Genomic DNA, 14,221 nt, shown 5'->3' on the forward strand with positions numbered 1-14,221 from the left:
ATAAAAAGTAGATAAAAATAGTACAAAATAAAAATTTGTTTTAAATTCGTATTTTGAGATAGAATCTCACACGCGACTATCGACGTTACAGAAGTGAGCGCGACTACTCCCGGGTTAATATTGACTGTAGAGTAAATCTACTTTGGGATTTCAAAAGCTGGTATTTTTATATGAATTTTCAAAAAAACTTTTCGCCTAGGTTAATTGCGGTCAAAGTTAGCCACTTTTATTGTTTAATTCACAGTTACTTCTATATACATAAAATTCTCTTAAACAGTGTTAGCTACCATACTCCTCCGAAACGGGTTGATCGATTTTTATGAAATTTTACAGGTATATCCTGTAGAACTGAGAATAGGTTTTAATCTATTTTTCATACCCAAAAATTATTAGGGGGTTTGCATCCCTGACATTTTTTTTATTTTTTTGGACAAAATTGTCTACTTACCTTAATTTTATACGGTGTAGAATTAAAAAATACATACAACCCCTAATTTTTACTTTTCTATCACTAACCTCTATTTTTTAATAGCCATCTATATATTTACATCTATAAAATTCTCCTGTCACAGTGTTAGTTGTCATACTCCTCCGAGACCGCTTGACCGATTTTTATGAAATTATATTTGTATACTCGGTAGGTCTTAGAATCGGTCGTAATCTATTTTTCATATCCCTGAGTGATAAGGGGGGTTCCCCCTAACATTTTGTAATAGTCGATGGAGATATGTGTACATAACGTACTCTAAAAGACTACGAGTACATACCAATTAAAAAAATTATGATCAAAATCCATCAACAAGCTCCGGAGATATTAATCGCAGCATATGTTTGAAGAATCAATTTCATTTTTTGAGTGCACGGATTTTAATAATTCCCCTCTCCGACCACGAATCGATTTCGTTAGGACGTCATTTTTAAAGCTTTATTAACCACTCTGTTGAAGTTCAAAGTTTACTCAAACTTTTACACATAAACTATATACCTTGAACTTCAAAATGGCGCTAGTTAGGTTGCTTACTTGTTATAAACAAAGTAGCTGTGAATTAAATAAAAAAAAGTGGATAACTTTGACCGTAATTAACCTAGGTGAAAAGTTTTTTGAAAATTCGTGTAAAAATACCAGCTTTTTAAATCCCAAAGTAGTTTTAGTCTACAGTCAATATTAACAAAGTTATTCAAATTGTTTATAAGCCAAAAATAACTTTTCTTTAGTAAAATGTTTTCGGAATGATAGAAATGACTTTTTATTGATTTTTTTAAATACGCTGAAAACACAACTATTCTTCTTTCATGTGATTTCCACAGAATTGCTATATCATTATTATTTTCTGAGCAATAACATTTGAGATAAACAAATTGAATAAAATTTAAACTAATCGATGAATCGCCTTAAAAATTTTTGTGCATTATATTATGGACTGTTTAACTCAACTTTTCATGCAATATGAAAGTCTTAAGGTCATTTTCGCAAAATTTATAGCAAATTTTTTATTTTCGAAATTTTAGTTTTATTTTGAAATTTTCGAAGCAACAAATGATCGGACCAAAATTCAAAAATTGCCATTTTAAACCTTTGCTCTTCTACTAAAAGAAGGATACTATAAATAAGATATTTAATTACCCTATTTTTACCTGTGGCGATTTAAACCTGTCCGAACTTTGACGGGCATTTTTGTATTTATAATGTATTAGGTATATAGTACCCAAAAAACCCATTTGCAACCTGGCTGCTCAAGTGTCCCGAACATGGTATATTTTTGCCTTATTTCCCTGGCGTAAGAGCATATGTGAGTGGCGTAACTAACGCCAATGCAACCAATGCGGTGCATTGGGGCACAGGCCTTAGGGGGGCGCAAAAAACTGATATTCTGGAAAATATAAATGGGTGATTCCATTCCAAATCACTCAATTTTGGATCAAAAGAAGTTTTGGATCTCCGATTTGTCTGAAAATTGGTGTACAGTATCTGCGGAATGTAAACATAAGACATTTAAGGTCGAATTGTCGTCTTCTTCTTTTTTTTTCTCAAAATGTTGTTTTAAGCGATTTTACAGTGATTTGGTACTTACCTATTATTTAAACAAATTTACATTTGCTATCGTAAAGTATCAATAGTACATTCTTTCACGGTTTTTGCTGTAAATTTTAAAGAACCGCTTGGATTAACATGAAATTTGGCATACGCATAGCTAACATGTTAACGAAGAAAAGTGATATTGTGCAGATGTGTGCTTTTGCCCTGGGGGTGAATTTCACCCCCTCTCGGGGGTAAAAAAATATATGTTCGAAATAAGCAACTTTTGTTCTTTAGAGTCTTTCACCAAATCAATACTTTTCGAGTTATTTGCGAGTGAACTTGTTCATTTTTCAATAAAATAACCACGTTTTAGACGCTTTTTCGAAAATAACTTAAAAAGTAAGTATTTTGTCGAAAAAATAATTTTTAGTAAAAATATAGAATGTAAAAAAGTGAAAAAAAATGGTGTATATATTACGTCTCTATACTTAGCAGAAGCAGAGTTATAGCTAATGAAAAATAGGTTCATATTCCTCAAATTCCAAATCGAATATTTCAACTTGAAATAACCACAAAATGAAGCACTTTTTGGGGAAAACTCATTTCAATTTTTTCAAATTGTTTAAAAAAAGGTTTCTTTTGTTTTACAATAAACATTTCTAGCATCAAAAATAAACAAGTTACGCTCAAAATAAAGTTGGTCCTTTTTGGTTTGGCAAAAAAAATCGGGAAGATCAACCCCTAATTAGCAACTTAAATGATATTAATCATTATCGCTTCACAAGTTACTTTACTTATGTCGTGTTTATATGATCTGTGAGTTTCATCGGTTCAAAGTGCTCATTTTTGAAAAAAAATTATTTTGAAATAATATTTCAAAATTTTTAATTTTGGAGAAAATCATTTTTTCAAACTAACTTAAAAATTGTTAAGAGATACCAAAAATCTGAAACCATTAAAAAAGTCGGCTTGCTTTTTTGAATGTTTTGTATTTTTTTTTACTGTAAGACAAAAATTGGTGAAGATTTGGTGTATCTAAATTTGAATACACTTGTGATTTGTGTATCTTTCAAGCCCTTTTAACTACAGCCCTCCCAAAAATAAGGACTTAAAACCAATGAAACTTACAGATCATATAAGCAATACATGCAGGAGTAAAGAAACTTGTCAAGTGGTAACGATTACGTTCATTTGAGATGCTAATTAGGGTGTGATTTTCCCGATTTTTTTACCAAAAGAAAATGGACCAACTTTATTTTGAGCGTAACTTGGTTATTTTTGATGATAGAAATGTTTTTTTGTAAAACAAAAGAAAGCTTTTTTTAAACACTTTAAAAAAGTTGTAATGAGATTTCCCCAAAAAGTGTTTAATTTTTTGGTTATTTTAAGTTAAAATATTCGATTTGGAATTTGACGAATATGAACCTAGTTTTCATTAGCTATAACTCTGCTTCTGCTAAGTATAGAGACCTAATGTGTACACCATTTTTTTCAATTTTTTACAGGATATATTTTTTTGATAATATTTTTTTCGATAAAATACTTAGGTACTTTTTGAGTAATTTGCGAAAAAACGTCTAAAAACGTGGTTATTTTGTTGAAAAATGAACAGGTTCACTCGCAAATAACTCGAAAAGTATTGACTTGGTGAAAAAACTATAGAACGAAAGTTACTTAGAATTAGTCAGTTTATCGATTTCCGGACTTATTTTGGACATATATTTTTTCACCCCCGAGAGGGGGTGAAAGTCACCCCCGGGGCAAAAGCACACATCTGCACAATATCACTTTTCTTCGTTAACATGTTAGCTATGCGTATGCCAAATTTCATGTTAATTCAAGCGGTTCTTTAAAATTTACAGCAAAATCACTTTTTTTCTTTGACCTGTTAGCTATGTGTATGCCAAATTTCATGTCAATCCAAGCGGTTCTTTAAAATTTAGAGGTTTTGCAATATTTTACCGTTAAAGAACGTACTACAATGGAAAAAATAATATTTTAATATAATAGAAGGGGATATAATATATATAATAGAAGGGACTCAAAAATGTCATTATGCCATTATAATAAGTTATTTTGATTCAAAACAAGTTTTAAATCAAATTGTAGTATAGAAAACGTTTACCTTTTCGTCCGTTCCCAAAATACATCATATTTGATTTGGCTGAAAATTTGTCCACAGATAGCCAAAACAAAGTACTTTCAGTGGTTAAAGGGATTTGAATAATTTTACAATACAAAAAAAAGTTACATGCAATATCATAGTCAAAAATATAGGCGTCTATTGTAAGTACAATTAACTCAGAAAATATCGACCTCACGACAAACATTGTTAAAAATAAATTATAATAATTGTAAATACGATTTATTTGGAACAATTTCAGTTCCTACCATTTTTGTCGAAACGTTAAAAATGGCGAAGATATTGAGTAAAAACGGTTCTTCCTTAAAATCAAGATGGCGGCTAACGTAGCGAAGGCATTTATTCGCGATTTTAAATTATCTACTACTATTGATACTAAACTACTACTACTGCTCTGTCTACTATTGACCCCTAAAGATTAGAAAAAAAATTTTTGGGCAGCTCGGCATGCAAAGTCAAATGATATCCCGACTGGACTAATATACTTTTGAGTATGATATTATTGCATGTCACTTTTTTTGTATTGCAAAATTATATTATTCAAATCCTTTTAACGATGCGTGTACTTAAAATCCTATCTTTTGGCTATCTGTTGGCAAATTTTCAGCTAAATCGAATATGATGTATTTTTGGGAATGGAGGAAAATGTAAAAAAAAGGTATTTTAACGTTTTCTACACTAAAATTTGATTAAAAACTTGTTTTGAATCATAATAACTTGATATAATTCCTTATAATGACATTTTTGAGTCCCTTCTATTAAAACATTATTTTTTTTCATTGACACTTTAGGATAGAAAATGCAAATTTGTTTAAATAAACACCAAATCACTGTAAAATCGCATAAAATATCATTTTCAGAAAAAAAAATAAGAAGAAGACTTTTTGACCTTGAATGTCTTATTTTTATATCCCGCTGAAGCTATACACCAAGTTTCAGAAAAATCGGAGATCCAAAAGTTGTTGCCTGAGTGATTTGACATGGAATGTAGAAAATACGAATATCGTATTATCGGGACGCACGGGGAGTAATTGCATTGGGGCGCACTCAGACTAATTACGCTACTGCATATGTGTCTACTGACGAGGGGCAAAAAATCCTGAAACCGGTATAGACGCTTGCTGCACTCTCTGATTGAACTAGAATATAATGCTGCTGCGTTTTCGGGTTGCAACGAAATTGAAAATAAAAGACTAAGTTTTCACTCTAATGGCATATAACATATCCCACCAGAATGAAAACAATGGGAACCTTCTCTGGTTACACCTCCGAGGCTTCTACAATTTGCAAGCCATACGGATGCTGAGACTAAGGAAGATGAGGGAATTCTACAATTTACAATTCACGTCCCATCTGCTCAGCGCGGTAAAGTTCCAACGAGACTGGTTCCCTTCATACTCCACAAGAGTAAATGTAAATCAAAAATGAATAACCATTTTCAATTTCGTTGCAAAACGAAAATACAGCCGAACCACATTCCAGTCCAATCAGATTGTAGAAGCCTCGGAGGTGTAACCAGAGAAGGTTCCCATTGTTTTCATTCTGGTGGGATATGTTATATGCCATTAGAGTGAAAACTTAGTCTTTTGTTAGCAGTTGCCGCTAGGGCATCTATGCCATTTCGTTCGTTGCAATTCGGGACTGCACGCTGGGGTTTGTTTTGGTTGGATCAGGGAGAGCAGCATATGTGCCTCCTGATGAGAGACTAATAAGTTTCTAAACCGGTAGAGGTGCTTGCAGCACTCTCTGATTGGACTGGAATGTGGTTCGGCTGTATTTTCGTTTTGCAACCAAATTGAAAATGGTTATTCATTTTTGATTTACATTTACTCTTGTGGAGTATGAAGGGAACCAGTCTCGTTGGAACTTTACCGCGCTGAGCAGATGGGACGTGAATTGTAAATTGTAGAATTCCCTCATCTTCCTTAGTCTCAGCATCCGTATGGCTTGCAAATTGTAGAAGCCTCGGAGGTGTAACCAGATAAGGTTCCCATTGTTTTCATTCTGGTGGGATATGTTATATGCCATTAGAGTGAAAACTTAGTCTTTTGTTAGCAGTTGCCGCTAGGGCATCTATGCCATTTCGTTCGTTGCAATTCGGGACTGCACGCTGGGGTTTGTTTTGGTTGGATCAGGGAGAGCAGCATATGTGCCTCCTGATGAGAGACTAATAAGTTTCGAAACCGGTAGAGGTGCTTGCAGCACTCTCTGATTGGACTGGAATGTGGTTCGGCTGTATTTTCGTTTTGCAACGAAATTGAAAATGGTTATTCATTTTTGAAATTGAAAATGTTTATACATTTTTAAGGTTTAATTTATTTACTCTATTTGGAGTACGTAGGAAACCTTCTCGTTGGAGCTTTTACCATGCTGAGCAGATGGGATCTGAATTAAAAATTGTAAAAATCCCTCATCTTCCTATAGTCTTGGCATCCATATGGCTTGTATTTTTTAGAAGCCTCGGAGGTTGTTACCAGAGAAGGTTCCTTCAATCTGATGGGAAGTAGAATGATATTTTAATGTCGTTTTGTGTGTTATTAGATTGAAAACTTGTTTTTTTTTATAAAAATTTTATTAAAAACCCTTTAAGGGTAAATCACAGAACGTTTTCGATTTTTTATAAAATCATCATCAGCGCTAGAAGTACAGTTTAGTTGCAAGCTGAGCCACCAGGCTGAAAAACCAGGGTGAAAACCCTTTAAATGGTATATAATTATATCTTAATCACATATTTGTTTAAAATTCCAGATGCTAAAAGATAACAAGAGTAACTTTCCAATAACCGATGACATCATAAATGAGCTACACGAACGCCAAAAAAGGTCAAATAATTTACTTATCTTCAATCTCCCAGAACCATCAACTTTAACTGAGGATATTAATCAAATAAAAACACTTTTATCTGGAGCGAGTGAAGGTGCGATAAGTGTCAACAGTAAACATGTCTTTCGTTTTTGGGAAGAAGAATAAAAACGGACATAGACCAATTAAAGTCGTTCTTTCCTCGGCTCGCGAAGTGCATCAAATCTTAAGAAACAAAGTTAAATTAGGCCAGGCAAATAAAATATTTTTGCTATCTGATCAAACTCCCTATCGGAAAAAGCAACTCGATTCAGTGAAAAACGAACTTAGAGTGCGTCAACAGGCTGGTGAGCAGAATTTAACTATTAAATACTTCAACAATACCCCGAAAATCTGTAAAAAAAAACTAAAACCGGGCAGCCCTTTACTTTATTACCAAAATGTTAGAGGCCTAAGAACTAAACTGTCTGACCTCAGCTTGAATGTCAGCAACTGTTCCTATGATATCATTATCTTAACTGAAACCTGGCTCACACCTGAAATTACGGATGCTGAACTTGGGCTTCTCAACTACAATATCTACAGAACCGACCGCTCTAAGGACTCCAGTGTCTTCACTAGAGGTGGGGGAGTATTAATTGCCATTAAGAACTCAATTCCTTCTTATCAAATTCAGTCTGATCCTTCGATTGAACAGTTGTTTGTTCTCTTTAATAACAAATCTATAATCGGTACAGTATATTTTCCACCTAAATCTATAGCTACTTTATACCAATCGTACTTTGAACAGCTTATCACTATAAGCGAGCAATACGATAGAGCAAACCTTTTTCTATTGGGACGTCGATGATTATTGTTCCGTTGCTTCTCCTCAGCCTACAGCTACACAATCCGAAGCTGATTCTATTGAAACTATATCCAATATCTGTGCTTTTTTCAATCTCTTCCATTTTATCTCCATTGGGTATTGATGTATTAAAGGCTATCGACACTTTAATTCCAGTGGACACACATCATCCTCCGCTTGAATGCAGTTTGCCACTCAAAATCACGGATGATCATTCATCTGGTGAAGAGTATTATTATGACTTTGTTCATGCTGACTATGCAGCAATTCGTTCTTCCCTTGAAGCAATTAATTGGGATGGTGCACTTCAAGGAAAAGAGCTCTCTGACATGGTTTCTGTATTTTACGACATTTTTTATTCCATCATTGATCGTTTTGTTCCGCTAAAAAAATCTGTGATAAGAAATATCCATGCTGGTACTCCACTGAGCTGAAGAAGTTGCTTCACGAGAAGAAATCAGCGCACAAGATATATAAGAGCACAAGGTGTCCAGAAAGTTATGCAGCATTTAGTAACTTAAGAACTAGATGTAAATTTTTATCAAGACAGTGTTATGCTGATTACATTCAACGTACCGAACATTCTATTGTTAATAACGTTAAATCCTTTTGAAAATTTGTAAGTAGTAAAAGGGAAAAAAGCGCTATACCTAATACAATGACTCTTGGAGATCGTACTGCCTTCAATGGAACTGATATTGCTAATTTTTAATATATGTTTCCCGCTTTAAAAACCATATTTCTTCCCTAACTTTTTAACTTTTTAATATTTTCGGCCAGAGCTTTTGTATTGTGATTAGTGTTACATGACCTGTATGTATTAGATAACTCAAAACCGTTATACCTTGGAACATTTCTGAATTGATTTAGGTGATATCTTTTGTTTGTAATTGTACTGACCTATATGTTATCTTATTTTTTTTCTTTTTTGTAACTGTACTACTCATAGAATTATTTTTTCTCAAACCACTTTGTTATGTTATATTATGATAATTTATGTTATATAATTGGTTAACATTAATGTTATATAATTTTATAATTGTTTTATATAATTTAGAACACTGTAACATTTATATCTGAATAGGGCTTGCCCGTGAATAAATAAATAAATAAATAAAGATGGATGGTATTTATAAAGAATTATGCCCTTCGGCAAAGTATGACAATCCCCATTACGTGGGTTGCAAAGCGAGTTGATGTATGTTTACATGACAACAGTTAGGTAGTAACTGGTTAGGTAGCAACTGGTTAGATAGTTGCTACCTAACTGCCGTCATGTAAACATACATCAACTCGCTTTGCAACCCACGTGATGGGGATTGTCATACTTTGCCGAAGGGCATAATTCTTTATAAATACCATCCATCTTATGGAATTTTAAACAAATATGTGATTAAGATATTATATACCATTTAAAAGGTTTTCACCCTGGTATTTCTTTGGTGGCTCAGCTTGCAACTAAACTGCACTTTTAGCACTGATGATGATTTTATAAAAAATCGATGACGTTCTGTGATTTACCCTTAAAGTGTTTTTGATAAAATTTTTATACCTCTTACAAAGAATTTTCATTAATTTTTTTTTTAAATATAGTTCAAGTCAAAAGTTTAACGAGGGACGATTTCTATGCACACAAGTTTAGTTCAGTTTTATCACTACTAATAAAAATATTTAAAGAATTATTACCTAGGTTTCCTGTAAAATAAGTATCAGTTAAATTCACTTTCGAATCACTGCAAGTTTCGGACTGGCATTCACTGCAAGTTACATTTGAAACTTCTTCTCCTAAGTAATTCCCACATGAACAATTGCCTTCAGTGTAAATAAAAGAGTACCTAAAATTTGTTGAAATTTAGTATTAATAAAGTTTTTCATATGGTATTAAATTAATGCCATAGTTATGTTAGTGTGACATAATATAATAATTTTCAGTCAAATAATTTTAATAAAAGCCTGTTAGAACATTTATACCAAATAGACATTACCAAGAAAAATAGTGCAATGCGGCAATATAGCGCCTGTTACATCCCTGTGCTTTGTATTCGAACATCCAAAGGTGGCGATTATGAAGTTACTATAGCAATAAAGTAATACATCGATTACAACAAAAAAGAAAAGACTCCACGTCAGAATTAATTTTAGAATTGTCACTTTTGTAATAGTTATAAATTTGTTCTATTTTATTCACATAAAAATATTGTACAGTCCACACCACAAAGTTTAATTTATCTGCCATAAGATAATCCACCATATTTTTGGTCACTTCGCAGCCAGGATAGTATGAATAAAAAAAATAGAATCCGTAGTTGTAACCTAGTGGCAGTTCAGAGGTCGAAGACAGCCCAATTTACCATTTAGAGGATCCAAAACCCTCATTACTTGTGAGTTTGTTCCATTTCTATTATCTTTAAGATTTGATCAAACAGTGTTTTTAAATTTGAATTACCATAAAAAGATTTTTCCATATTTCTCCATTGTATATCGCCATAGATTATCAATCAGCTGATAGTAATAATTCATCAAGTTATTTCCAGTTATTTTTAAGTGTTGTTTTCGTAAAGATTGCCATAAATCTTAAAAATGAGTAGCTTAGCTAACAATATAAGAACCAGAGGTTCATATAAAGGTAAGTTAACAATTTTAGAGAGCTTTGTAAATTTATTAAAAAATGCTACACCAGTTAGCAAACCTGAAATGTCAGAAGTTCAATTGAGGTATGACTCTGGTAGCAATCTGTTAGCTGAATTTGAAGAGGTCCAACTACAAATTGAGATTGCTGTCAGTGAAGATAAATTGCAAGAACAAATTGACAAAAGAGATGCTTTCGAAAACAGGTATTTTAAAGCAATTAGTTTTTTAAAAGATTACATTAGCACCAATACTGTAATTAATTCATTGCCTTCTATTTCTACACCACATGTAGACTCGTTAAATCATATTTTAATCCCAAAAATGAAATTAAATATTTTTAAAGGAGACTTTCAACATTGGCTTGAGTTCAAAACGACATTTTATTAGTGTAGTTCATTCAAATACCAGACTTCCAGATATTCATAAAGTTCAACTTTTGAGACAATCTGTAGATGGGTATGCCAAACGCATTGTTGACAAAGTTGAATTCTCGGCAAATTATTATCAGACCGCTTGGGATGCACTCTGTATGCGGTATGATTATAAAAAGTTATTAGTTAATAAACATATTAAAGCTATTTTTAATTTAGATTCGATCCAAAAAGAATCACCTAACCATTTAAGGGATTTATTAGACAGTGTCTCGGATAGTATGTCATCCATTGACAGTTTAAAAATTACAAAAAGTAATTTATCTGACCTTTTGTTGATTTATATTATTTCCAGTAAACTAGATAGACAAACTTATAGAGAATGGAAGGAATGCCATATTAAAGAAGAGCTTCCTACTTTGGCAGAGTTTTTTAATTTTCTAAAAGTAAAAGTAGACAGTTTGGAAGAGATTCAAGACCAAAGTAGTCAAAAACCAAATAATAAATATTATAGTAAGAATTCTAGTTTTAATAATTATAAACATGCAAACCGTTATAGTCGAGGTGAGTATCAAAAAAGAGTATTCCAAGTTAATGCAGCAGATAGGTCTTGCGTTTTGTGTAAATGTAACCATTTAATATACTCATGCATCGAATTCCTTAAATTAGATACAAAAAGTAGATTGTCTAAAGTCAATAATTTAAAGTTGTGCTATAATTGTTTGAGACAGAATCATAAAGCATCAGAATGTACTTTGAGACCATGTACCAAATGTAAAGCAAAACATAACTCATTAATCCATTTTGAAAATAATCAACAACACTCTATTGACACTGCTAATTCGCCATCAGCAGAGCCATCATCAATTAATTGTGCACAAAGTGTTGAGTTGCCACCAACGGTAACACATCAGCCTTCTGCACAAGCCATGAATTTTAAACATACCCAAGTTCTTTTGTCAACAATGATTTTTAATGTTAAATCCAATAATAATGAATTAATTCCATGTAGAGCAATTTTGGACAGTGGTGCTCAAACAAACTTAATAAAAGAAAGTTTTTGTAAAAAATTTAATATATCTATGATTCCTACTAACCTAGCTATTAGTGGTATAAATCAAACAATATCAAATATTACCAAAAAATGTCAAATTACAGTATGTTCCAGAGTTAATAATTTTAGTGTTTCATCCATATTTTATGCTGTACCAGCTATTTCAAATCAAATTCCTTCAACCAGTTTTGATATTAAAAACTTTAATATCCCATTTAATATTCAGTTATCTGATCCATTGTTTAATGAATCTGGTAGCATTGATGGTATTATTGGTGCCCAACTATTTTGGGACCTCCTTTGTGATGGAAAAATAAACCTAGGAAAAGGTTTGCCAAGTTTACAAAACACTAAATTGGGTTGGATAGTAAACGGAGCTATCCCCTATGAGACAAGTCGTGCAGTGTGTCATTTCACTAGAACCATCGCCGAAGATGAACAGTTAAAGCGCTTTTGGGATATTGATTCAATACAAGATCCCATACCACCATCAAAATATGATATTCATTGTGAGCAAATATTTGAAACCACTACCACCAGATCAGAAAATGGACAATTTATTGTTCAGTTTCCATTTAAATTTTCACCTGATTTATTGGGAGATTCTTTAGATACAGCAATTAGAAGATTTTTGTTGTTAGAAAAAAGATTTTCGAAAAATAAAGAACTGAATGATTTGTACAAACAATTTATTAAGGAATATCAAGAACTAGGACATATGGTTAAAGCTAACTCCTCTGTTAGCTCACATCCTTCTGGAAAATTGTATTTTTTACCCCACCATGGAGTCTTGAAAGAAACCAGTATTACCACAAAACTAAGAGTAGTTTACGATGGTTCATGCCCCAGTACATCTGGTTGGTCCCTAAATGACCTACAGTATACTGGACCAAAGATCCAAAATGATATTTTTGATATCCTCATTAGATTTCGGCAATACAGATATGTGGTGTCTGCAGACGTATCGAAAATGTACCGACAAGTGATTGTACATGAAAAGGATAGACCATTGCAACAAATTGTCTGGAGAGACAATCCAACAGATAATACTGACATATATCAGTTAAATACTGTAACCTATGGCCAAAAATCAGCTCCATTCTTGGCAATGAGGTGCATGCGGCAGTTAGCCTTTGAACATGAATCTCAGTTGCCCTTAGCTGCAAAATCCATATTAGAAGACTTTTATGTAGATGATATGTTGACAGGTTCAAATAACTTACAAGAGTTACAAATGAGATGCAAGGATTTTTTAAAATTTTAGAATCTGGAAAATTTATTCTTAAAAAATGGATTTCTAATAACCCTGAAACCATAATCAATATTAATTGTAATGATATTTCCAACAATGTTATTAATATAGGAGATTCTGATAGTTTTAAAACTCTTGGAATCCAATGGATGAGTCAACAAGATATCCTTTGTTTTAAAATTTCACTTACTGAAAACTCCAATCATTTATTTACTAAACGCCAAATATTATCTATCATTTCCAAAATTTATGATCCTTTAGGTCTTTTAAGTCCAGTTATATTAACTGCCAAATTAATAATCCAAACTCTATTTCGACTTCAAATACCATGGGATGAAATTATCCCTCCAGATTTAAATAACAGTTGGACCAAACTGTATAACCAACTACCTTGTCTAAATAAATTACACATTCCAAGACCAGTACTTGGATCAGGTCATAAAATTACAAGCATCCATTGTTTTTGTGATGCTTCCATGCATGCTTATGCAAGTTGTATTTATGTATGTACCATAGATGCAAAAAGCAAATACCATTCTCACATTCTGTGTTCAAAAACAAAAGTTGCTCCTATAAAACCAATAACAATTCCTAAATTGGAATTGTGTGCAGCCCTACTAGGCTCCCAATTAATTGACAAAGTTACCAGATCTTCATCAATTCTAAATGTGCCAATATACATGTGGTCAGACTCAAAGATCGTATTGAGTTGGCTAAAACTGGAACCCAACCAGTTGCAAGTGTTTGCTGCCAACAGGGTAACAAAAATACAATCACTCACCAGTATTGATAGTTGGCATTACGTCAATACAAAGGAGAATGCCGCAGATGTAGCTAGTCGCGGAATGTTTCCTGAATCCTTCCTTGAATTACAATTATGGTACCAGGGACCGCAGTTTTTAAGACAGCATCCCGATTTGTGGCCAGTTGATTCAACCGATGAAATAATTGAATTGCCAAAGCTTAAAAGAACCATTCCGGTATCACTTCATTCCACTGTTCAAAACAGCTGGATTACTAATTTTATTAACAGATTTTCCAATTTGCATAAAATGAAAAGAGTTTTTGCATATGTTATCCGATTTATTAGAAGTATTAAAA

At 32.7% G+C, this 14,221-nt stretch overlaps 1 protein-coding gene across 1 annotated transcript in view; it reads right to left on the minus strand.

Annotated features, from left to right (window-relative positions):
• The window catches only part of LOC114335624 (putative inactive tyrosine-protein kinase Wsck), a 106,344-nt gene that overhangs the window by 68,070 nt on the left and 24,053 nt on the right, over positions 1-14,221 (minus strand). The window contains exon 2 of the mRNA XM_028285886.2: positions 9,499-9,647. Coding sequence (XP_028141687.1) covers positions 9,499-9,647 — 149 coding nt within the window. The remainder of the gene's footprint in view (positions 1-9,498; positions 9,648-14,221) is intronic.

This window comes from Diabrotica virgifera, chromosome 10, assembly GCF_917563875.1.
Source record: "Diabrotica virgifera virgifera chromosome 10, PGI_DIABVI_V3a".
Lineage (NCBI taxonomy): Eukaryota > Metazoa > Arthropoda > Insecta > Coleoptera > Chrysomelidae > Diabrotica > Diabrotica virgifera.